The sequence below is a fragment of the Trichogramma pretiosum genome, unplaced genomic scaffold (assembly GCF_000599845.2).
Source record: "Trichogramma pretiosum strain Unisexual culture from Peru unplaced genomic scaffold, Tpre_2.0 scaffold29, whole genome shotgun sequence".
In the NCBI taxonomy this organism is placed as follows: Eukaryota; Metazoa; Arthropoda; class Insecta; order Hymenoptera; family Trichogrammatidae; genus Trichogramma; species Trichogramma pretiosum.
Genome location: NW_019641669.1, coordinates 372,545 through 399,590, shown reverse-complemented (window position 1 = coordinate 399,590; position 27,046 = coordinate 372,545). Strand labels below are relative to the sequence as shown.

General features: G+C 40.8%; 2 protein-coding genes across 4 annotated transcripts in view; both read right to left on the bottom strand.

Annotated features, from left to right (window-relative positions):
• Positions 1-11,423: 11,423 nt before the first annotated feature.
• LOC106652256 (zinc finger protein OZF-like) lies at positions 11,424-13,692 on the bottom strand. Its single transcript, XM_014371096.1, has 3 exons — positions 13,334-13,692; positions 13,160-13,262; positions 11,424-13,090 (listed from the first exon to the last, which is right to left on the bottom strand). The coding sequence occupies exons 1-3, from the start codon at positions 13,357-13,359 to the stop codon at positions 11,852-11,854; spliced, it is 1,368 nt and encodes a 455-aa protein (XP_014226582.1). The 5' UTR covers positions 13,360-13,692; the 3' UTR covers positions 11,424-11,851.
• A 1,504-nt stretch (positions 13,693-15,196) lies between these two features.
• The window catches only part of LOC106652197 (histone acetyltransferase KAT7), a 42,862-nt gene continuing 31,012 nt past the window's right edge, over positions 15,197-27,046 (bottom strand). The window contains exons 11-13 of one of the 3 annotated variants that reach the window (XM_014371000.2): positions 17,707-17,853; positions 17,473-17,579; positions 15,197-17,130 (exon numbers count right to left, since the gene is read on the bottom strand). In XM_014371000.2, the coding sequence (XP_014226486.1) occupies positions 17,008-17,130; positions 17,473-17,579; positions 17,707-17,853 (377 nt within the window). In that variant the 3' untranslated portion in view covers positions 15,197-17,007. Of the gene's footprint in view, positions 17,131-17,472; positions 17,580-17,706; positions 17,854-27,046 lie in introns of those variants that run through there. The other 2 variants (XM_014371001.2, XM_014371002.2) reach the window with 2 other exon arrangements.

The window sequence follows — 27,046 nt, the reverse complement described above, 5'->3', positions numbered from 1 at the left end:
AGAAGTCGAGCCACGATATTTCACGCGCTATTTCGAAACGTTCTGAATTAATTTTTATCAAGAATTTTGTTTAAAACTCTAATAACAACGAGAGGCAAGAATGTTTTTTTTTTAAACTTACGATAAATATAAAATATATAAAAAGTCAGACGTCGTATCGACACGCGAACGTGTGCCTATTACGCCACTGAACTGGAAACAGTTTGTACGAAGAGTCTCTCTCTCTCTTTAACTCGCTTGGCAATGAACATCCTTTAAACTATAAAACGTCATAAAGGCGCTTCGTTAGCCTTTATACACATCGCGTACATTTTCAGGTCTGTTATTTCGTAATGGCCGTGAATGGAAGCAATCTTCGATAAATGTATATAGCATCGTATCACGAAGTGGAGATACAGAGTAAAAGAGAGGGACTTTGTAAGACTTTTTCTGCACGAGTCTTTGCTGCAGTAGCAAATTGATATAATTTTTTTCATTTTTCGTTTACTCGTGCCAACGGTCGATCTAATACCTCGCGATTTCGATGTGCGTGCGTGCATTAAATTCGGCTATCCGCCCAACAAAACCAAACTTCGTATGTTTGCAATTTTTCGCGTAATTCAGCTCGATTCAATGATTGTTCTTTTTGATTTTTCTTTTCTACTTCTCCGCTGTTTTTTTTCTATAGCGCGACGAAACCCGAGACACGAATTCCATGTAACGCAAATGTTTGGTAAATATTTATATTGCGCGTGTTCTTGCTCGCTTCGCGCTATCGATAAATTTAGTCCGGCTCGTCGTCGCGCTCTTATCGTCGTCGGGCGTTCATAATAAAATATAATAAGCAAGTTCGACGCGACAGTTTGTCGTCATGCGTCCAACACGTGTGTGCGCGCAAAAATCCATTCTCGTAGGTGGCTTATATACTTTATTATGTAGACACCTGCGAGAACTGCATCGATTAGCCAGTGACGGGTATAATATTGGCGATTAGCGCCGAGAACTCGAGAAGCACTCGTATACTTATAGACACTATTGAGTCGCTGTGGCGAAACGATTTTTTCTTATTTTTATCTGGATAATTTTCAAGCTGCGAGAGACGTCACGCACACGCACACACATGCCCAATGAAAATACATTATTGAACCGAGCGAATTTTGTCACGGTATGTCTGGCAAGTTGCATTAAATAAACGATCTGCTATATATACACGGAGTGAAAAGGAGCCATTGTGCAGCCGCCCGTATATATACCTGCAAGCTAACTAACTACTAGCTGCCAGAGCCGAGAAAAATATTTCGATTCGCGCGACGACCGTCGTATATATATCTACTCGCCAGGATCCCAACGGAAATCTTTTCATCTCACTCTCTTTTCCCCTTCGTACCTATATGTGCCTTTGTGCCTGCCGAGTCAGCTCTTTTTCTCCTACATGGACGTGCGTATACGCTCTTAAGTTTCGAGAATCGAGCCATATTTAGGCGTCTCCAGGTCGTCGGATCCGGGGTCACTACATTATAGGCGCAGCGCAGTGCGCGCCGCAAAGTTCCAGCAGCTGCCAGGTGCGCAGCGAGTAAATGTCTGTGTGTGTGCGTGCGTCTCGTCGGGGCCCATTCCACTACAAAGCAGCGGCTTACGTATAGCAGTACTTTTTCGAGCCATTAGCTTTTTATTCGGCAGACACCGAGGATGGTCTTCTGACTTCTTTTTTTTTATCGCTTGGAAAAAAAAATTCGACGCTTTTTTCGTTCGATATTCATCGACGCGGCTTATCGACGACGGCTTCGTCGGATAATCGGATTCCTCGCAAGCTCGTATTATAGCGTCACGGCGACATATCGGTACTTTGAGTTCAATTTTTCACTCGTAAGATAAATTTTCAGTACGACATTCAAAAGTCCGAATCGATTTGTTTTTTATGAGAGCAAAATGGATACCAAAAGATGTCTGAGCAAAGTTCATTTTTATCTCTCTCGTTCAATAGGTATTTAAATCATGAAATACATGTGTATATATGCGCTTAAATTAGTTAAAATGGTGCACATGTTATAGAAAACTATCATAAATGCAAAGTACTGCCACGCGCGACGGTTTTTCAACGTCTTTTTGTGTTTAAAAAGTTTTTTTCGTCTTCTTCAATTTTTTTTTGCCTCTATAATACGAGTGGCACCATAGACGGCTCGTTTTCGACTCTGGAGCCTGTAGACGAAAAAAAAGTGGCCTCGACGATGGACGGCGATGAGACATTTCGTTTTACGAAACCCCAGAATACCCGGGAATCCGAGACGAAAAGAGAAAGCCACTCATTTCGTGATACAGCTCAAGCCCGCCCCCGTAGTATGTATAGAGAGCGCTAGCGTGCCGCGAGTTCCGTTGCCGCAATACTAAACACGCGCGCGCTAGCTCGAATATATACAGATATCACACGTCATTGCCGCATTCATAGACGATGACATTTTTCTCGTTAACTGAGACCGCCCACCTTGAGCTGCTGCTGCTGCCGATAATGACGCCCAGTGCCGCTGGTGTCGAACGTGTTCCTTCGCGTGCCTATGATATACACGAACGCATATATAATTAACGCGTCCGAGCTCTCTCCCTCTCTTTCTCTTTTACTGCAATATGATCGTTACACATTCGTCGTTTATGCGTCTGTATATAAAAAATATATATACGATCTCTCGCGCACTTTTATCGGCGTCATCCGCCGTCCAGCAGAATGTCTCTGTGTCTCTGTGCGTGTGTAAATAAAAATTATTAACTCGCACACACGAGCTCATGCGCGTTTATCTGTTTTAATATAGAGCCGCGCTGTGCACGTGTCGGTTTAACATATCGTAACGTCGATTTTTCATACGTATGCCCGAGCGATAAGACGAATTAGCCTATGGCACGAGGCTATTTAACGCACGCGTGCGGAGCGGAAAAGTCTCTCCGTCTCTGTCTCTCGTGGGCGATGCACTTGGGCGCGCATGCCTGCACTTGTGTGCGAATATGTTAATCGTACGTGGCAGCAGCTGTGATACACGCTCTTGACAAAGTGATTATAATTGATGTCCGTGCTTATGACGCCGTGACGACGATAAATGCACGCCATAATGCATTTACGTTTCTACTTGCGCCGCGGCGCACTGTGCACCGTCGATTTGCCTACGTATAATAATGAAAATTGATTGTCTACTTCTGGTCGTATGAGTTCGCGTGCCTATTATACCAAGAAATGCATAAACGTAACAAACGACGAGTCGCGAACAACTTACCGATCCCCAGCCGTGTTGAGTTCGAATCGATGAATCGCTATTATCGGATCTTACTCCGTGTATATAATAATGTATGCACGTCGACTTGCTTACTGACGTCTTTTTTTAGAGCTCATAATAAAAGGCCAATTCGTCGTATTAGGCCGTTTAACTCTGGACTGCTTATCTCTCTCGAATGCAAAGCGCCCAGGAGCAACTTTTCGAGAGCAGCAGTGCTTTATATTTTATAACCCGTTCGAAAAATGAAATACCACTTCTTCGAAAGGGCCCACAAAGTCCGCACGCCAAACACATTGGGCTTCATATAAATCGGCAGATGGCTAATGTTCATATCGTGTATATAGATTCGTTTGATAAAATAAATGCGTGTTTGGTGTGTTATACACATTTGAAAGCTAAAAAAGCTCTGCCTTGTCTCAACGACACTGCATGCGAGAGTTGTCGTCGTCGTCATCGCCTCTGGGCAATTTGGTGATCTGTTAGCAAGCGAAACACTCCCCCTTTTTCCATTTTCCCTTTCTCTTCATCTCTTCTCTCTCTCTCTCTTTCTCTTTCTCTTCCTCCGTCTATTTCTCTCACTCCTTGTCTGTCTGTGTGTGTCTATCCCTCCTGCCCGTTTGAGGCCCAGTCTATACAGTACCCGAGTGTTATACACGTATTCTAACATGAAGCAATGCCCCGCCTCGTCCGTCCATTCTCTTTCTCTCCCGCCCTCGATCTCCTTTAGCTGCTGCTGCTGCTATAGCATATAATGTGTAAGCTTTCGCTGCTATACAGTCTTGGAGCTACTGCCGCGGCTCCTGCTTTTTTCTCTTTTTCTCTCTCTCGTTCGTATGTAATCTTTTAAAAGTACACATACTCTTCTTTTCGCTCGGCGCGCGCGCGCGCCTGAAGTCGCACTCGAACACGCGGGGCCAAAAGGCCGCGATCGCGACTACGAACGAAACTACAGAGACTACAAGTTTGGAGTACCGCAATTTTTGGTTTTTCTTATTCGTCGTGTGCCGCGTTGCCGAGCAATTTCGTCAATTAGTTCGCTGTGTGTGTGCAGTTTTTCTCAAGTTCATCCAGTGAATTATTCATTAATTTTATCTGGTTTATAATTCAGTGCGAGATATTTTATTCTTTTTTTTACTTCTTCTTCTTCTTTCTGTTCTTTCTTTTCGATTGCTGTATAGTTAGTGCAAGTGAACAAGTGTGCGGCAGTTAATATTTGTGAATTCAGACGCAAGACTGATAAATTCTTTTTTCCAGTGGAACAATCGCTCGAACTATTGTAATCGAAGCGTGACGTGAATTATTTCCACAGCTCGTTTGAAATCGCTCCTTAGTTTTAAATAAATTAAGTCAATAAAAAAAGGCGTGAAGAAAAAAAATCGGTCTCTCGTCGGCGTGCCAATATATTAAAAAAAAGGAGCTTTGACAAAGAGGAGACACGAATAATCGGTCGTATGTGTAGCTTTGCCGCGCTCGCGCGCTGCGACACCCAAGATTCAAGGTCAACGTCATCGTTCTGTCGTCGTCTTCGTCGTCTTCGTGTCCGAGCTGCTCTCTGTCTCAGAAAAAAAGAAGGAAAGAAAGAAGGCAGCAAAAAAAGTGTATTCTGCCGCACTGGCCCGACGACGACGATAATGTATATCGTGCTTGGAAACGCACACACTCGTACATACACATATGCACGGCATGAAAGAGCGAGAAAGAGCAAAGAAGAATAACGTCGCGCGAGCGTATGTACGGGGGGCACGGGGGGATGCGAGAGAGAGAGAGAGCCGTGCGAGAGACGAGACGTTTTATTTCAAACAGCCAATGAGTTCATTCGCCCCTATCTGCATAGTGCGTACGTGTGTGCGAGCACACACACACACACACACACATGCATACATACAGCACATACATGCGTGCACGTAAATTCTTTTGTCTGTGCAATATTGCGCTGCTGCTGCGTACTGTTTGCAATTTTCAATACGTATGTCTCGGCTCGCAGCTCGCTCGCATCACAAGACCGCTCTTACACATATTACAAGTACACACATGGACAGATCGGGATATTTAAACGGTTATATACAGGCGTGCGTGCGATATATAATAATGAGAGTGAGTAGCGCGAGGAGAAGGGCTCGAATTCCTTGAAAAATTATTCAAGGCTTTCTCGGTAGCTTGCGGTTTGCTCTCTTATAATACGCTCTTTAAGCGCACCACCACTCGCGCGCGATAGTAGTATAATGTATACGCGCACCACCACTAGCCGTCGATCGATCGTAACACACACACACAGCGATTTTTACAGCTGTCAAAGGAAACGAGAGAAATGAAAAATAATCCCCGCGCTGCTGCATTTTGCGCCTATATTATAGCCTATATGGCTCTTGGAAAATAAGGCGAATAAATGGCAAACTTTGACATTGAAAATGTGCGTGTAACGTGTGTGTGTGCTTATACAAGCTGCTGCTGGCGAAAGAGAGCAAGAGAGGCGATCGTAAAAAGCAACGTAAAGTAATTGATATATAATTTGTATTGTATTCAGACTCACTCTCTCCGAATGGTACTCGTACTTGACATTCCTAAATAATTGTTTCTCGTACTTACGCTTCGAACCCCCCTGTCATATACATATATGTGCGCGAGCGGACGAGCGAAGGAGTCGACGCGCGCGCGAGATACCTCCTATATAGCTTATAGTCGAATGCACACGACTACCCAGCCGCAGAGAGTCCAGATTCGACACTTACCTATTTAACCTCGAGAACGAGTTTCTGCGCGCGACGCGTTTCCATCGATCGACGTCGTTGACGCTGCACTCCTTAATGATCTTGCACTCTTGCGCACACACGCGTTTGAGATTTCCCATCGGAATTGAAAATTAATACTCTCGCGCCCGTATAAGAGAGGCACAATCGCGTTTTATCCATATTCCATTCAATTACCGGCGCGCGCGGCTTCTTCTCGGCCTGCGCTGCACAGCCGTTACGTGTACGTGTATATATTTTACAATATTGTAAAGCACAATTATGCGTTATTAATTTTTGTCCTTGTCCTCCCCCTTCTCGCTTCGTGTGCAGCTCTGAAAAATTAAGTTGTGATTTCTATTTACGCGCATTTTCAGACATTCTCTCGGCTATCGGCGGGATGATCTTTCGAGCAGGTTTTGCCTCCTCGAATCGTCGTTATGATGTTATACACTGCACCGGCCGGCCGGTATACGCTATGTAGCTAGCGCACATGAAAGTCAAGCGCAGGACGATATAAAGCCGGGCAATATATAGGTCTGATGCAAAAGTCTCTCCGTCTCTGTCTTTCTTGGTTTTTCCAAGGAATGTCGCGGCGGCCGAGTATATACCGCGCGTCTGGCATCTGCAATTTCTGCGCCCATAGTGCCGCACACACACACGTTTTGCCAATGTGCGGCTGCGTTGCAAGAATAAGAAAAAGAGAATATGCACTCGCAATACTTATAGGTAGTCGTACAACCGACAATTTATTTATCCGACGACTCACTCGATCACAAGGTAATTTCCTATGCTAAGACACTGTGGCATTGCGCACCACACGCTTTTGCGTCCGCAAAGCGAGCCTTATTTCATCCTAAAAGGCTCTTGATCTATCGCTTGATTTTATCCTGGCCTTTTGGTACGTGGGTGTATTATATGGCCTTTAAATTTTACTTACGCACTTGGGTTTTTTTTAAATTTGTAAAAAAAAATGAATAAAAAATGAATGAATTGATTTCGTAAGATTTCACGTGATTTGACTTCGTTAGGTAAAATCGTTAGCATCGCCCGTGTTTATTATATGCTGGCAAGCAATCACTTTATCACGCTTCATCGGTATCAAAGCCACCATAAATAAAAATAATAATATTCAAGTACTGCACAAAATGTCACTCGATCGGAGAAAGTCCCCAGCGACTGTACACACACACTTATACGGTCGCGCGCACTGCGATTATTAACGCTTGATTTTTGCGTGCAGATGCCGGCATGCGCCCGCAGCAAGCGGGATTAATAATTTTTAATTCGCCTCGTGCAGCTGCTTTAATCTTTTTTTCTCTCTCGCTCACGTCCTCTGATATGGCCCTGGCCTGTGCTGTATATTGTACGGTAACACAAGTATACGAATAATACTCGTGCTTGGAGCGTTTATACTTCTTTTCTTCGCTCGCTCGTGACGGAATTGATCGGTAATAGTAGTAGTAGTAGTAATAGCAGATACTATCTCGGCTACTGCGGGAGAAAGAGACAAACAAAAAACGAGCGTATCAATCATTTATCCCCGTGAGCGATCGTACGCCTCGAGACGTACTCTTGTCGTCGTCGATACGTTACATATACGTTATTAGTATAGTGAACATAGTGCAGTGCAAAGTGAGCGGAAATCGCGTGGTGCGCGAGAGGCGTTAAATATCGGTGCACACGCCGGTTTTTCACCAGATAGCCGTCGACTCTCGGCTTTATTTATTTATTTATTTTTCATATACATTTTTTTCATACTCTCGTGTCGAGTTCGTATTTCACAACTCGAGCCCACGCTCGACTGCAGAGCGAGATCTCAATAAAGAGAAAGACAGAGAGATACTACACGGTTGCAGTAATAATCAATCGAGGATATAATGGTGGCGGTTTTGGCGACCGTCTTACCTGTACGCCTTATAATTCTGCGCTCGAGTTCACCGTCGCGCATGACATCGTCGTAATCGTACTAGATTTTATTTTCCCTTTCCTTATTTTTTTGTACGTTCATCTTTGGCCATTCGCCTCGGTGCGCAGTCGTTTAAAGCCTGTATACGAGCTCGTTCATAATAGCAAATGTACGCGCGCGTGTATACGGTTTACTTACTTAGCAGCAGGAACAGCAGCAGCACTTGGTTTCATCCTAATACGTCTGGCAATTCTCCTCTCCTTTTATCGCTCATCGTCCTCGTCGTCGTCTGTCTAGTCGCGCCGCCCCCTTCTATTTCTCTCTCGTATAAATACCGCTTTAATTTCCCACCCTACATATGCGCTCGCACGCATAATACACACACACATACAGCACACAGATATAGATCGAGACACTGGGGTTAAAATACTCAGTATGCGGTTTGCCCATTGCAAGTAGTGGTAGTAGTCTATATTGGGTGCTATATACACAGGCACGCATAGAGAATGCAAAGGACGACGACGACGAGATGAAGAAATGGAGTGGCACGTCTGGCCTTGGAGCCGGTTTTGCAGACTACGTCCTTGAAAATCGTGAGATCGGAGAACAATCGGACATCGGTGTGTGTGTGTGTGTGCTGCTGCATGCCTCTATACTATATATACCGTCTAGCTTCGTTCTCATTCCTTTTTTCGAGTTTCTCTCCGTCTCTCTCTCTTAGTTCCTATATAGCCATTTCACCTAGGAGCAGCGAAGCAACCGAGCCACAGCATGAATGCTCCGCTTGTACTTTTCTCTCCCTAAACGCACATGCACACACGCACACAATTTGCTCCATCTCCGCACCAGCCTTGGATCTAGCTCTTATTTTTTGGTGCTCACGACACTATACACTTCTGTAAAGATCGAATATATAAAGAATATATACATGTATATCTTTCTCCCCCTCTTATAACAACGTGTCCGAATATTATATCGACGCGTAAGCTCGACTCCTTCTCTCTCCTTTGTTATGTAGTCGTTTTAGAAATTCGATATTTTATTTCTACAAAAGCGTGCGCTCAACGACGGCGCACGATCGTCGTCAATCGAATGACGTTTGGTTAGCGGAGCCCCGCGCTCGGGCTTACTCGTGACGGAATACTTGAATTCATATATGCGCTATTAAGATACCAAAGCTAAGTGACTTGTCTCGCGTAAAACGACCCACTCACTCGTTTTATATATTATTTATATACCTATGTATACTTGAGTTTCATTAAATATACGTATAAGGCTTAACACGCTGCAGTGATACTGCAGCAGTCACGTCTTATCGTCTCTGTCTCTCTCTGCCAGCTACGCTTTTTTCACTGCAGACTTTTTCGCTCCTTCGTGTCTGTGTGTGCGAGTACGTGTATTTGGCAAGCAGCGCTGGCACTTTTTATCTTACCAGACCATCGTGCACACAGTATCTCTGTGAGCTCTTTTCCAGAGAAAGAGAGACAACATCGTTGTCGGATGCTGCTGCTGCTGCTGCGTCTACTCTCATTTTGCTGCAGTGCGACGAGCGATAAATATATCTATAATAAAGCCCCGGCGTGCTCTGCATTCTGATTTTTTGCCAATTTTACTTGTTCCTCGTTCTTCCTTTGCCGTGCTATATAAAGGTTAATTTGATCTTTGATTTGCCAAATTTTTCCCATTGAACGAATTCGCTACAAAGTCGAGTAAAAGATTGAATTACATTGCATTTATATTATTGACTTTTCAAAGTACAGCCCTCTGAAATTAAAGAGCAACATAATTGAGGCTTTATATCTGTACATTTTATTTCATTATCGTGATGCAACTCATCGATAGCAATCATATTAGAGCATGCATTTTTTTAAAATCTGGATTAAGTCTTATCGCCGTTTCATCTGACGTCTGCTTTGTATAAGGGCACCGTGCGCATCTGTCCCGGTGAAATCATGTTTCGCGCATTCGCAGCCGACAGCCGATACTAACGGAGCGAACCCGATTATCTCCAGACAGTCCGTCTCTTTAAAAAGTCGTTGCAGCTTTGAAAATGATTTATCATTTTAGTCTGCGAAGATAAATTTTTAATGTTATATCCTTGATAAATTAACGGCATATTACAGTAAATTAACTTTTTATCTCGCTAATATGTGTTAAGGGGGGGAGTCATATTCATTTTATTTAAATATTTCCGCACCAAAACGGAACAGTAATCAGTCTCACTTTGAAAGATTTAGAGTCACGAAGAGCTTGGGTGGTTTGAAGGTAAAATTGATTGCCAATTAATATTGAATATCGTTTCTTTATTTTTACGGATAATAATTAAGTAAAATAGCTTATCATTCCAATCATTTAAAATGTTGATGTTTCAGGTCTTGAACGAAGAATTCCAGCATCAAGTTTCAAGAAACAATTACCAATCAGTCGTAATGTCAAGAAATCTTCCGCACCAGTTTGCAACTCGCGTTACTCCGGTACTTAAGACTGTACATTTAATTAGTCAGGTACCTGAAGTAGCGCGCGCTGCGACTGGACACTCATCTGTCACGGAGTTTCGTTTATTCAAGTTTTTCTCATTAAGTACCAAATAACCACATTTTTGTGTGTATAATTGTCAGCAGAAGCATCGATATCTACAATTAATTCACAATAGGCTCCTAGGGCAGAAACGGAGGCTACATGTTAATTGTACTTCATCAGGTGCTCTGGTGTAATTAGAAACCCGGCGCCTGCTGGAGCGCAATTCATATGAATTTGCCTCTTCGACTGATTTTCTTCTTCGATGTGTTGATCACTGGAAAAAAGGGTAACAAGGAGATTTTGAACGTCATTTAAAATTGATTATCTATATAATCAAACGGACGGGTTTTATTGACGACGAATTGATTATTCATTCGGAATCTGGGCCTAAAAGTGTGGGTTGAATGTGTAGAAAAACTTTACGATTACACAATAAATAACTTAAACATTTGTAAAAAAATCTATTTCGGTATTTTGAAAGTGAAAAGCGATTGCAAACAATCTACAGATCTACAACTTATCTATGGATATTACAGAAATGTTCGAGTCAACCGAAAAAAGCTTGAAATTTAAGAAGGAAACTTATCCTGCATTTAATAATTCAGGCCATTCAGAGCGAAAAAAGTAAAATCCTTCGCTTGACTCTTTTATTTCATTGGGATGAATATACTCAGGTATGTAATACTATTTACAAATTATAATGCATCTTATTTTTATATCGAAAGATGATTGTATTTTAGAGATTGAATATTAAATAATATATTTTTTTATTATAAGAAATTTATGAATACCGCGTTGGACACTGAAGAAAATCCCAATTACTATGATACATTTTTAACAATAAGTGAGTACTTGAGAAAAGGTGATAAGTTATAATAGGAATATTGAAAAATTGGCTTATCAGCGACACTTGAAAGAGAAACTTAATAAAGTAGTATCAGTTTTAAATAATTTATTGTTCATAGTATTAACATGTGAAAATATAAGTACTTCAAGCCCGAATTATACCTCGAAACAAATCCCACGCCTCTGGGATTTGCTACGATTATGTAATCCCTTAATGTTTCTTATTAAGATTGACTTATCTCCATTAGAATGATGACAAATATTACACTTGAAGGGTTTCCTATGATCATGTACTGCGTTGGAGGGATTTATGAGATGGCATTATTGTCCATATGATTTGTAAGATATCACATTTTAATGATTTTCTCCGAACATGTACCTTCGCTGTGTGAGCCACAAGTTTAATATTTTAGTCTAAATTATTTGTGAAAAATCTCACATTCAAAGGATTTTTTAATCATATGTACTACATTTATGTGAGTATTCAGGTTACATTTTTGTCCAAATTTTTTATGACAAATCTCACAATCCAAGGGTTTCCTATGATCATGTACTACATTAATGTGGCTCTTGAAATAACCCTTGTATCCAAATGATTTATGACAAATCTCTCATATGAAGGGCTTGATACTATCATGTACAGTATTAATATGAGTTTTAAGATGTTCTTTTCGTCCAAATGATTTATGACATATCTCACATTCAAAAGGTTTACTCCGGTTATGTACTGCAATTATGAGTTGATTGAGGTTAATTTTCTGTCCAAATGATTTTTGACAAATTTCACAATCAAAGGGTTTGCTTCGATCGTGTACTGTGTTTATGTGATTTTTGAGTACATTCCGATATCCAAATGATTTGCGACAAATATCGCACTCAAAGGGTTTGTTACGATAATGTACTACGTTGCTGTGACTTGTGAGGTTGACTTTTCGTCCAAATGATTTGTGACAAATTTCACACTCGAAGGGTTTGTTACGATAATGTACTACGTTGCTGTGACTTGTGAGGTTGACTTTTTGTCTAAATGATTTGTGACAAATCTCACATTCAAAGGGTTTGCTACGATTATGTACCGTCAGCTGGTGCCTTTTAAGATGATGCTGGTATCCAAATGATTTGTGACAAATCTCACATTCAAAGGGTTTACTCCGATCATGTACTCCATTGATGTGACGTTTGAGGTCACCTTTTCGTCCAAATGAATTGCGACAAATATCACATTCAAAGGGTTTGCTACGAACATGGACTGTATTCAAGTGAGTTTTGAGGTGTTGTTTTTGTCCAAATGATTTATGGCAAATGTCACATTCAAAGAGTTTACTAAGATTGTGTATCGTAATTATGTGAACTTTAAGGTCGCACTTGCGGCCAAATGATTTGTGACAAATATCACATTCAAAAGGTTTGCTCTTATTGTGTACCACGCTTACGTGCTGCTTGAGGTAACTATTTTGTCTAAATGATTTGTGACAAATTTCACACTGGAAGGGTTTTCTACAATTGTGTACGATATTTACATGATATTGTAGGTTCTTTTTTTGTCGAACCAATGCGTGACAAATCTCTTCCAATTCGTTAAGCATAAATCCGGGTTTTTCTTGAAAGTAACAATTATTGTGATAATCGAAATCTTTTCTTATTAAAATCATTAGACTTTTTTCTTCCAAGTAACTAGCCTGAATTCGGTTTTCTATCTTCACAATAGGTAGATGGGTTCTCGACTCGGTTTTGTAATTGGTTGTCGATAAGGAATTCAGTTCAGGTTTAAAATCTTTACACTCGAAATCGATGAATATTTTTTTGTCTAACTTTTCTTGTAACGTCATAACTTCATTTCTGTGATTTGCCTAAAATTGAAATGACGTTGCAGTTTCGGATAGTGAAAAAACTAATTATACTTGAATGATTGAACTCACTATTGATTTATAGACCGGGAATGTATCAAAGTTTTTAGCTTCGCCAGAGTCCATCAGATCGAAAATATAATCGTCGTTTACATTGTTCGATTCTTTCTTTAACCTGGAGAATAATTAAGTTTTATGAAGTGATGGCTTAAAAAAATAACACGGTATGAAGAAAAAATGGCATACCTAACTGTTCCTTCGCTGCCTTCCATTTCTCGCTTGATCAAAGTAATCTCCGTAAATTTGTACGATTTGCACTGATGAAATATTTTGAGGTTAAACACCTCGAATGACTAACCACGCCGTATTTAGAATTCACTAACTTTTAAACACTTGCTCAGACTTAAGCTCTTAACCAGCAACTGATATGAACACACTACTCGTATATATATAATGTGAGGTGATTTCTCGGTTCGTACGCCATATAGTGTACATGCGACCTGACTAGGCACTCGAATGTCATTAAAACTATTCCGATATAAATATATCGTAGGAGATAGTATAGTCGCGTCGTTATTTTAACAAAATACGTTTCTATTTTTTTACTCTTCAAAAAGAGATGGCTTGATTGTGTCATAGAAATAACCGTATTCCAATAGATCGCTCGATTTAAGTAGATGGCGTGCGATGCGTTGAGCGCGAGTTTTTAAATTCCAGAGAACGTTGCGCTCATTGTTGCTGGATTAAATAAAAAATGAAATTTGATCGTATCTAAAGATACAATTAGTCTTAATAGTTATGCATATAGTTTCCATTCAACTAATATCTGACAGCGAAAGAAAGAAAAATGCAGGAACGAGTCATGGTGCGAAATAACGAGGGAGTAAGTATAATCTGCAATATCGTTTGCAATTCTGACGTCCGAGAAGCAGCAGCGACCTAACGAGATAACGACATTACTCTTTGGGGTCACGTGGCAACGGTGACTCAACCATAAAGGTGCATAAAACAGAGGAGGAGAAAGAGGGAATGAAAAAAGCCGCAGGGTGAGTAGCAGTAAAACATACGTGATATCACTCCACAGAGAAGGAGAGACGAGCCGTCCGCATACACAGTGGCAGCTTTCACATAGTTCATAAAACGCAATTACTCTTCTCTTAGCTCTAGTGCACGAGACCAGCAAATTGTTGTAGTGCTTGTTCGAAAAACGAAAATAATAAAAAAAATGGAAGAAAGAAAAAAAAGGGGTTTAACATTTTAACATGAGCGAGCAACGCGTTGGATCACTTGCTAATAGTTAATTTTTAACAGAAAATTCGAGATTCCTCGGCGCCATTTGCGCAAACAAGAATAATCTTTTTGGTTTATGGTAAATTTCATTTGAATTGTAATTATCAATTTTTTAAGAATAAGGAACTTGTTAGAAGAAAATTGGAAATTCGCTGCAGGTTTCATCTCTATAGGTTCTCTACGGGAACTTATGGAAATTCGTTTCTCTCGGCTTCTTTTGACAGCCAATAATCCTAGGAGAGGGTATTTTACTTAGAAAGTGAAATGATTTTACTTTTGAAGTTACATTTATTACTGCGTAGCATGATACCTTTTTTCTAAGTTTGAAATTATTATTGGAAAAATGATAAAAGAGCTATTAACTTAATTTTTTTTCTAAATTTGATGAAAAATTGGTAACTATTTTAATAGAAATACCCTCGTGTTTGATACTTGTTATTGTGAAATCGATGTTTGTTCAGAAATATTAGCTGTACACTCGATCGTGTTGTTGTTTATTCAACTCGAATTTCAAAAAATATTGTTCAACTTCTTATAGTGGCTTCACTCATCGTATAAAATATTATCCATCGGACTGTAAATCAACCGTTTTGAATTAAAAAAAAAACAACTATTACTTTTCATCAAGGAGATTATATTGCAATCACTTTTTCCTTGGTAAATGGCTTTGATGATCTTCTCGCTTCGTTGAGGTAAAATAACTAATCAATTAATTCAATTGTATTGAAATTTTAAAATATTTATATCGAGTAATTAGTCAATTTTATTTATAATACAAAACTTTTATTTATCAGATAAATAATACGGATACACAAATATATATATTTATATAAATAATTATTTGTTACATAAATTGACAGTCGAACTCCAAATTTTATAAACGGTACTGCACTTCAACAGTTTCATGAAAATAAAATAGTTTTACAAATTTATAATTTAGTGTTCAGAAGAATAAAAAACATCAATTACAACGAAATGAAAGAAAATCTCGCACATCCAATAAATATTCAGACCAATGGTAATAATTACGTACATTTTAAAGAAACTCTAAAATAGAATATTAAAATTATTTAAAAAATTTTTATAATGGCAAACATGAAATAATTTTTCCCTTGAGTATTCAATTTCGCTTAACTAAAATACATCGATTCAGGTTCGATTCAATCATAATGCAGATAATTTTGAAAAACATCATTCCATAACTGTATATCCACATACATATGTACACTTTTACTTTTAATATATCCAGACTTACTTTTGATATTTATTCACAACCCAACATACCACGACTCATTCATTTTCTATTTTGTTTTAAATTCAGCTATCTATTCATCATATCTATATATCGTTAAAAAGTTTTATCAAATGTAAAATAGCTTACAGGTTGTTTTTACATATAGAAACAATTAATTGTGTATTTCGTTAAAATCGTAAAAAATAAACTTGTACTAATAAAAACAAATGAGACCATTTTCTTAATTGTTATAGAGGTACGTAGCTAGTTCTTTGCTGAGCATCACAAAGTGTCCGCTCTATCTAAATATATTGCTATTCAACAACGAAAGGTGAACAGTACATGAACGCAATTTCAAATATAATGGATTTTGCAAATGTTTTGCTCTACGGATTTTTGATTTACAGAAAAAAATTAAAAAAATAATAATAGAAGCGAACGTGGAAACGATAAAAAAATATCGGTACATTCATTATTTGTTGTTCGATAACCTCGATTTACTTTCTATATATTTGCGATAAAATCTTATTTATAAATTTACATCATATTATATTATATATATATATTTATATTTATATATATTCTGAATATCATTTACTGAGTATATACAATTTTTAATCTGCCTAAAGCAAATACTATTACATTCATACAAATGATACAAAGTTTATTTTATTTTTTGTACCGCGGATCTCGAGCACGTGCGCCCCATTGTCGCGTGACAACGTGATCGAACCGGGATACGGTCCTGGTTATTACACAATTTTTTTTTAAGATCGGAAACAAAAAAGTAATAAAAAAATATTTATATGAACCCAAAAGTTCTTTCACGAGCTTGCACAAATACATTCTGAATAATACGTATTTCTTACATAATGAAAAATTATCACTATTCATATTCAAAATCAACATTGAACATTTATTCAGTCAACAATATCCTCGTCCACGCCCGCGCGAGAGTGGACAAAAATATTTTATCTTCGTTTTGTTTTTTCCACATTTTTGTACAAAAATCACCTCCGTGATCGTTCGCGCAGCACGCTGTTGTATTCATTATACAAATAGGTACTTCTGAAAAAAAGTATCTAAAAAAAATGTACAGATTTTCCCCTCCGAGATGGCAGGCTTTCGAGAGCTTCGAGGCCGCAGCTTGGAAGCGAAAGATTCGGGTCGCCTGCCTGCTTGCCTGCCTGCTCGATAGCAAAGCCCGATGGTGAAGCAGAGGAAGCAGCAGCGCATCAGACTTCTACATTATATTGTGTGGGTATATGTATATATGTATAATAAACCGCAGCGGCCACGCCAGCAGCATCAACGTGTTACACATTAAATTTGCTCGTGTCATGGCCGTTTAAGGCTTCGCTATCAACCACCACCGTCGTCGTTGCTGTCCAGAAATTCAGCTCGAGGCGGCGGGAGCTTTTTGCGCTTGAAAGGGACTCCACTTCAGGCACTCTGGATCGATTTCCTTCAATGTGGTGCCACGACGCTTTACCCTCTCTTTGTAGTCCTCGATCACGTCCTGGGGAACAGAAATTTTAATCGTCCATAGTGTTTAACGCTCGTTTACGGATGTTTCGCGTTCGAACGTCCGCTCGAGCTAACTTTTATTTTAAGTAAGGGTGAAAAAAAAACTGAAGCAAACGATGTCACGTAAAAATAAATTCCATACACATGCACTAAAGGATTATTCGCGATTATGTCGCTGCACCTCGTACGCGCTTATGCAGAGGTAGCGGCGGCGGCGGCGGCGGCAGTACAAGGGTCTGCTACGCGAGTCAATAGGAACATGATAAATTGGATAAAAGCGAATATGAAAGACATAAGTGATAACGAGATTAATGACGTCAGAGGCTCGTCGTACCTGCTTCTTAAGTATGATGTGCTTGCCCTTCCAGTACTTCATCATTCCTAAGGCTTGCAGCGTGCTTACTATGTCGGAGGAATCAATCGCCATTTCCTTGCTGATGTCTGCGAGAAAAAGAACGAAAAAACACGAAAAAATTATTATAAATAAAATTGTCGAGAATCGTCTGAGATGCACTGAGCCGCAAAATGCTGCTGTTGATTCGCGAAATTTTTAGTTGTGTTTACGTACCTTTAATGGAAATTTCCTTCCCGCCGAAATTGCAGAGATATTGAAGTAGTACATCTTTCCAATAGCTGCGGTATGAAATTAAACCGAGATCCGATAGCGGCTTTTCCGGTGAACCTATTTTACTTTCTACCCTAGTGAGTAAGTAACCTGAAACAGAGAACAAAAAAATCACAATTAAGTATGAGTTTCACATATTGGATATGTGCTCGAGCTTTCTTGTTCATTATTTCAACGATTCATTTTGTTCTAAAAAGTATGAAGAATTATCGGACATTCTTCATTCTACTCGGGCTCGCCGACACGCGTTGAGGATGATTTATTTCCCTGAGAGTTAACGTGTAAAAGTGCGAGCTTAAAAGAACGTTCTTGACGTAATGTCATGAGAACCATGAACTCGTTTCAACGAGGAGAACTACGGCTTTACGTTTAATTTAGAAACGTTTTCTGCGACTGGATTATATTTTATTGGTATTACAGAATTGGATTTACGTTGATAGCTTAATTACAATAAAGTATGAAAGAGCTTTTGAATAATTGAGCACATTTTCCATTGTAATGGTACAAAAATCAGAGTATAATATTAAAGCATGATTTGTGTTTCGGTAAGCCAAACTGCGCTTGAAATGAAGTTATTGTTACTGTTGAAAGGATCCATGACTATAAATAAATAATTGAGTCGAAATTTCTGCTGCTAATGAAATCAACTATTAATTTGAATAATTATATGACTTTCATTAAAAGCAAAACATTATCGTTTCCATGTACTCAGAATGTTTGAAAAAAAATAACATGCTCCACGTCGTAGACCTATAATTAAAGTTAGTTTTTCCCTCGATCAAGCGCGTGTAATGCATCAGACAGCGAAGCTCAGGAACTCGGAAATCATTCCTGTCAAAGCAATCGAAAAAAAGAAAATAAAAGAAAGAAACTCGCGACTGCGCACGACTCGCACAGTTGCGCCGAGGGCAAATTAAACATCGAACAATATCACACACACACACTCGGCGTGGCACACAAATCTGCTTCACGAATTGCTGCTGCTACGCTCGTATATGTGTGCTCATCACCGTCGAGTCTTTGTAAATTTAGACACGTGATTGTGGTAGCAGGCAGCACGTAATATATCGCGCGCATTGCGTGTGTACAAATATATATATCACGGTTTTTTTGCGCGCGCGATGAGCCTCGGGGCGAATCTTTCTCTTCTGAGTGTGCAGCGAGCTTCGCACGATCGCATTGCGTGCGCGTGTATTATGCGGGCTGCACACATTCGATATGCATGCGTTGATACGCTACTGCGTGCGAAGCTCGCGAATGTATATACAACAGATTTCAAAGCCTCGTTTCGAACAAATGCTCGCGCGGCGTTTTGCAATAATATAGACGTTATATTTCAAATGTCGCGCTGCAGCGTATTATTAATCGAACCAAAATCAATTAACGTACTGTACGTCGATGCCATAGCTGGATGCAGCAGCAGCAATCGTTTGACGCGATTTCAATGCGTATACGTATGCGTCTCTGCGAGGCACGTCGATCACAACAAAAGCGTCGTTTAATTTAAACGTTGATGAATTTTTTTTTTCGCGCCATATACTCGATATTATATATATACGTATAGCATTCGCGGCGCGTTTATAAAATCGATTTCTGCAAATGGCTTCGCGGCGCGATGTCACCGCTCTGTGTGTGTGTGTGTGTGCTGCACTACCACCAGTAGCGGTAGCAGCATAAAGAGAGGAGGTGAAGGAGATGGAGGAGGAAGAGGAGAGACGGGGGGAAGCTGTACATACATCTATGTACGTACTCATATAGCACACGCGAGAGCTGCATAAATTGAATAGGGCAGCAGCTCGTGTTGCATGCACAATATATGCTATATAAGCGAGGCAAGCTTGCAATAAATAACCGCGAGTGAAATTACGTCGAAGCTGCAGAGCAGCGGCGTCGCGAGCTCGCTCTGCGCGCTCCATACAATATATACACGGGGTTAACAAACGGTTATTTGCCAGCTCGTTCTCGCTCGGTGACTAATTGAACCTAAGCTTAACGTGGACGCGAGGAGAGCGAGAGAGAGAGCTGGGACATGTTGATTAGTGCAGGTATTATCGTTCAATTACACGCGGGACGCGCACTCGTGCAGCAGAGAAACAGCGGCAACAGCTACAACAGCGGCAGTTCTCGATTACACGAAACTATAGAGCTCGACGCGCGACGACGAGCTGCTGCTGCAGAGCACAATATACGTTACGCGCAAAACATAACAAATTTCATGGGATCCGTATATACGTCTAGTGCGGTGATCACGAGTTGCTGTTGTTGTTGTTGTTGTTGTAGTTGTTGCTACTGTTGTGCTTGTGTCTAGCTGTAGTTGCGGAGTCGAGAGCCAAGCGAAATTATCCCCCAATCTTACGTAGCTGAGTAGACGTCGAGTGCAAAACTACCAAGCCCCAAGTAGTATACCCTCGTCGGTCAAGATCTCATTACGCGTGCTCTATAACCGTACTAAGACGGCCCCGTGCGTCGAACGAAACATTCGAGCTTGTCTGTTGTGCGTGGGCTCGCTGCTACGTACTACTACTCGGCATCTCTTCTCCTCTCTTCTCTTCTCTTCTCTCTCGAGAGAGTGAGTGAGACTCGGCGTCAGCCAGCCAGCCACCCGCTTATACGTATACGTCACACAGTGTAGTAGTGGTAGTAGAGAGAGTAGCAACCCCTGACCGATCCTGAGCCTCGGCCCGCGCTTCTCTGTCTCTCTCTGTCTCTCTCAGTCGAGTTCAACGAACTTTCGTATTGCTCTGCGCTGTACCACCCCCGCTCACACCGTCACGGCAGCCAGCAGCAGTAGCAGCAGCCGCTGCAGACTGCGCCAGAACGGGACGTGCTTCGCAAATTGCGCGAGGGCCGCAGAGCAGCAGCTATATACGAGCCAGGCAAAGCTTTAAGCTATATAGGCGCGTATACGTATATATATATAGCAGCGCTCACGCATACACACCCCCGAAGCTTCGTACTGTATGTATGTGTGTATAACGTACAGACGAGAGAGGAAAAAGAATCGATAGCTATTCAGCGTGCGATGCTGCGCGCAAGATTTACTCAGCCATCTCTTCCATGTGTCTGTGTGTATGCGTTTCCAGTATGTGACGTATTATATGAAATTAACAGAGCTTCCGGTACTGACAACGAGCATATACAGTACGCGCAAGCTCGCAGTCGTCATTCACTTTTTAGTCCGAAAGCTCAACGAGCCTAGGTAATATTTTTTTTCCCCTTTTTTTTCTCCTTTTTTTTTATGTTCACTTCAATGACTCGAGTATAATAGGCGACAATAGCCACGAGAGATAGAGATTGGCTGACTGCACATACGCGGATCGACGTCGACGAGGCAATCGCAATTCCGCGATGATTGTGTATACACGTTCGCATCGTGCGGCAAACGATTGGCAACGATTGTTGATCATTCCACTGGCACTGTGTACTTCGAGCAATTTTTTTTTTTTGCTTTTTCGACGTTATAACGATAAAATTCGAATTTTATAAAAGCCGCGGTGCGAGTTCGTTTGCCTGTGCATACGCGATATTATATCGTTGCCGGCGCACCCGACTTTTTGACGAACGATAATAATCCTTCACGCCACGGTACAGTTTTACATTCGTTTATTTTTCGAAAATATTTTTAAGCGTGCGGCTTTTAGAAAAGGTGTACGATTCGCGCTCGTGGCCAGGCGCGCGGTGAACGTCCATTATATGGAAAATATAGGCAAAAGTACAAAAGGGACACAAAAGGTTCGTTAGCGTTCTATCTCTGTATATAAGCGATATATATACATCAATACATTTATGGAAATGAAATGAAGGAAAAATCGCGCGCGGCGGACAAAGATTTATATTTTTTTCGTTTGATACTGCGCACCGCGTTATAAGTCTTATAGAGTGAGAAAGAGAGAAAAAAAACGTCGCGATTTTACCGCGTCGAATTGGAAAAATCGAAATAAAGAGAGAGGATATCTTTTGCGACAGATATTAAAACATTCACCAGCGCAGAGATTGTCGTCTTTTGTACCGAGCTTTGCTGCCTGTGCTATGCCTATATGTACCATCGCGCGCGCACACACATAGACATCCTGTGATCGCAGTGAAGTGTAGACAATAGAAAGTCATCCGTAATATAACAAAGCGAGAAACGGCTCTAGTCTCTCTCTCGCTCGAATAATTTTCCGGATCGAGACTTGGCACGATCGTGTATAGATGTATGTGCCTAGTCGTGGGTGTGTGCTACACTCGACGAGCGATTTCAAGCCTTCCAGGCAGATATAGAGGAAGCCTCGAGGAGTCGAGCGCTTCGAACGTCGGATTCAAACTTGTCTGTATATATGTGTATACCATATACCTTATACACAAGATGATACGATGCGCGCAGAACACGCGATACGATATCGCGTCACCGGCGTCGACTACGACGACGATTGCGACGACGTACTACGACGACAGTTTTGCGCGCAACGTATATCCCTCCCGGCTTTACGCGTCATCTGCCTGAGACATTGCTCTTTCGCGGCTGCTGTTGGCGTGTACGTCTGCATCATACATTTTGGGACTTTGCCTGACGTCATCGGCACACACGCTCACATATATGTACGAGCTTGTACGCGTATAAATAGTATTTCTACTGTACAATATGCTTGGGAATAGAGCTTATTTTAAAGCTGCTGCAAGCTGACATTTCAGAGAAATAAGTTCGACGCGCTTCCTCGATATATCCAGCAGCAGGCATGCGTGTATGTTTCCATCGGCTCGGATTATGATGATTGTTAATTATCATCTCTCTATCTCTGTGAAGTTGCAGAGAGAGAGAGAGGATTATCCGGAAATATATCAGTATTATTAAAATTGGAGCTATCGAGAGTATTTCACGCGGCATTATAACAGTCAAAACGACGTATAAGGTAATCGTCGATCCAGCTTCTAATGAATAAAAAATTAAAGCTTCTGTCGGATAACTATCTGCGACGTCCACTGCAAAAGCGTAGCGAAATATTTAATTATCGGCTCGATCGTGCGCACGGACGAGTTTGCGAAACGATATCACATCGACAGCAGCAGCAGCACAGCGCACCGATATGCGCGCGAATAAATAATTGAAATAATCGCTTATCCGAGTGCACCGGAGCTTCACGTGGTGCGCTGTACTATCTGCTGTGTACCATAATATAACACGCTCAACAGTTAGCCACGGCTAAATAATTTGTTAATTAGAAATGAAGCGCTCATAATCCTCGTGCGTAGTAGCATGACTGCGAGAGAAAAGTATAGTGTGGGTGCAGTGCGGAGCGCGCGAGAGAGAGAGTGTAAAAAAAGATGCAAGTTCAATCAAATTAAAATGAGCCGCTAGCGCGCATGGCGCAACTGGGTAGGAAACACTTTACCCATTAGTCGATATTCTCTGTGTATGTGTGTGTGTGTGTGTGCAAAAGTTCAAGGTTGTGCTGCTGCGGGAGCTTAAAAAAGTCAAAGGGTCATTGACATTTTCGACGACGACGACGACGGTGGCAGCGACGGCAGCATGTGCATCGTCGTGTGCGGCGAAAGAGAGCTCGAGCAACTGCTGCTGAATTATATATGATACGCGATGCCTCCTGGTACGAGCAGCAACAGCAGCAGCAGCAGCAGAAGTAGTAGTACGATAGGCATGTGCGGTCTTTGAAAAGCTCCGCGAGGCGAATACGAGTAGTAGGTAGCTATACGCGGCGAGTATAGGCGAGAAACATTTTAAAAGCCGCACTACTACGCATAGTAGCGCAGCCACCAACGCGTGCTGCAGTTCGAGATGATCTTCGCGGCTCGACGCTCTTGAGCTTGCGAGGGGGGATGTATCAAACTATCAACTACATATACGCGGCTCTCGAGCCCGAGTCGGTGTATAAGCGGGTCTAAGTAGGACTGTAAATGCAGCCTTCGGGGCTTTATGTTATATGCATATCCTTAATCTAATCGCCTCGCTGTGTTCTTCATTGTGAACCTATGTGTGTGTGTGTGCGTTATAATCCGGTACAGTAGGTGGCATGCACTTTTCTCTCATTCTCTTTCTGTATACACAGAGAGAGCACAAAGGGTGCATGGATATATGTATAAAGAGAGAGAGAGAAGAGGGAGAGACATCTTGGCAAGAGTAGCAGCAGCAGCAGCAGCGGCGGCAGCAGCGGTAGTAGCAGCGGCAGCTCAGCAGTAAAGAGAGAGTTCACGAGAGGTCATATAATCGCCATCCCTCTCGATCCTATGGAGTCTCTCTCTCTCTTTCTGCGCTTGTGTGTGTCTGCGTGTGCCTCTGCAGAGAGCAACACTGCCGCAGTGCTAACGGCGGCGGCAGCGGGAGTAGCAGCAGCAGCAGCAGCAGCAACGCAAAGAACGCAACGTTGCACGTTTTCCACCACTACCTAGGCAGCCAGTGCCAGCAGAACACCACCACCGCCGCCGCCGCCGCCGCCACGACCACCACCACCACCACAGCTGGCGGGCTGCTGCGAAACGATCGATGCGGCGAGACGCCGGGCGTCGCACTTTGCTGCTGCTCCTACTACCACCTATATAGCTCGCAGCAGATAACGCGTACACGTACTCGTGCGAGCTTGCGACGTATAAACGCACAGACTCGCACACACACACATACATCGTTGTATGTTTTCGTGTGCTGTACGCAAGCTCGGCACCAGGCCCCCGAGAGCTTACTCGAGACATGCTACAACGAGCTAGAGATAGATAGAGAGAGAGAGATTCTCAAGCTTTCTCTCTAGCTCGGCTCTGTGCAAGCTCTCTCGGATCTCGACGGCAGGCGGTGGCAGCGGGATTTTCATCTACGACGCGAAGATATATACGCGATCGCGCGCCAACCAGCCAGCACAGCGTATACCTACTCGACGCGCCTAGTGCCGCTGCTACGTATACCGAGAATAACGCCGAGATTCCATTGTTCCGGCTCTGTATAAGCTCGGCAGAGAGCTATTTTCATGTGATTCATTAGATTTTTATACGGTACTCGTTCGCGCGCGCGCGCGCCAATACTGCTTATACGGGGTAATGTACCTTTTCTCGAGGAGTAAAGATCACTATATATATACGCGTTGAAACATCCGCAATCTATAAATAAAAGCTCTGTTTAATTACCAAACTCTGATGTTTCTGCTACTGCTGCAGTTGCATATCGCACGACGAACCTCACGCGCGAATCTTTTAATGGCCCTGCGGCGCGATAACAACCCAGCGCTGCTCCGCTATTATCACGAGTGGATTTTCTTCCTCGTCTTCGATTTTTATTTTCGTTATATTTACGCGTTTATGGTTTATCGAGATGTATAATACGTACACTGATGAGTATGTAGAAAATCTTCGCAATATTCGTGCGGCAGCTAGAGAGCTTTTTTCTTCCTCTTAGAGGAAGCTCTGGAGGCTCGAAAAAGAGTTTTTGATCTAGAAGTTATAAGACATTTTGGCTTGCACATTTTTAAACTAAATTGAATTCTCAACAAATTTCCATATGTTTCGTGTACTCTTTCTACACATCGCATCTGGCTAGCTGCCTTTTCGTGTTTTTTTATTACTGATAATGCATAAACATAAGAACAAACATACTGGGAGGAAAAAACTCGTTGCCAATAAATTGACGGCGGTCGATGAGATAACGATTTTTCGTTAGAAAAAAATGAGAAAATTTGTAGTATATTCAAAAATTTATACAATATTGAAAATGAAATAGCATTTTATTATAATTTTAGAATGCAACTCATATCTCGTTTAATTGAATAATAAAATTAAGGAAGATTAGAAATTTTATTGGATGCACTGTTAACATGAAATATTTTCATTATTTTCAAATTTTTGTTAAGTCGTATTTGTATTATATGAAAATCTTTTCTTTCAAAAATTATAACTTAATTAGATAAAGAAATCGACGTTAATGGAACTTTTTTCTTGTAACTTATTCAATCTAGAATGAAAATATATAATGTAACAACTTATTTGTTGGACTGAGGAAATTATAAAAAAAGTCATACTTGGAATAAGCTTTTCAAGTTAGAATAGACACGATAAAAAATTCATGTTCAACACCGATAATTATTTTTGGTCTATTGATAGGCTCATTGAATTCTTTTCTATGTATTGCTGTAGCATACATTATTGGCAAAATTCGTATATTAGAGTACACAAAAGCTAACAAAATGGCTTGAAGTTAAATAAGATTCCTATAATCTATCATTTTTTCACAGATATATTTTATATAAAATGGACAAAGAATACAAAGTCAAAATTTTGGTTGAAAACGAAGGAAACAAATGGATATATGAACAGCTTGAAAATTTAGTTAAAACGCATCTCATTTGTATCGAGTAAGTATGGTTAATCAACTAACCAATGGCTGTAGTAAATTGATAACTTATATTCGCATGAATTTCAGATTTTTCAATATTATTCGCGATATAAGTGGACCATTAATATTTTTCATATTGTTTGCAGCAGTTTGTACTGTTATTTTGACGGTTACATCAGTATGCGTTAAATTTTTTAATTTTGAATTTTTGAATTCCGAAAATAGAGCCCAGAATAAAGAATAAATGTAATCTTATTTCTAGGTTATAGTCTTAATGGATTCAGATGTGGTAGAAGCAGCAAAAATGTTGTTTGCGTTTTGTGTTAATATGTATGTTATAAATTTTGCTTATTTTCCAAGTGAAAATTTTAAAGAATGCAAGTGACGATCTGTTTTTACTTGGTAATTTTTACACATAATTACCGGGCCTCTTTCTGGCCCCTGGGAGTGAGGTTACCGCGCGAGCACAGCGAGTGCTGGTGCAGTGATTGCGATGAGAGCGTGCTAACCTCACTCCCGGATACCAGAAAGTAAGACTTATGATTCGGAAAAGGAGACATAAATACACAAAAAAACCTTTTTATTAAATTCATTTTTGTTCATAAAAGAAAATGAAGATCTTCCCTCGAATTTACTATCATTCAAATAAATTTCATATTTGATCAACACCTTTGCTTGTCCCTTTTGGGACTTCATAAGCACAAGTTTTTCCTTTGAATACCTTGAACTTTTTGTTCGGCCTTTGAGTTGAAGAGTTACAAAAATTTTTTTCCGAAACGGCCTGGATTGGGCTATATACGCAGGCTTTAAAGAAAAATCATTATTTTTTCGTGGAAAACAGTATTTCAAGGGTTTTGAAGGTAAACTTAACAAAATGGCACGTAGGCTCATAGGCTTGACCTCTGATACAAGAAATTAATTAAATACTTTGTCAAAGATGTTTGAAGGTTAAAAAAAATAGTTTATTTAATGTAT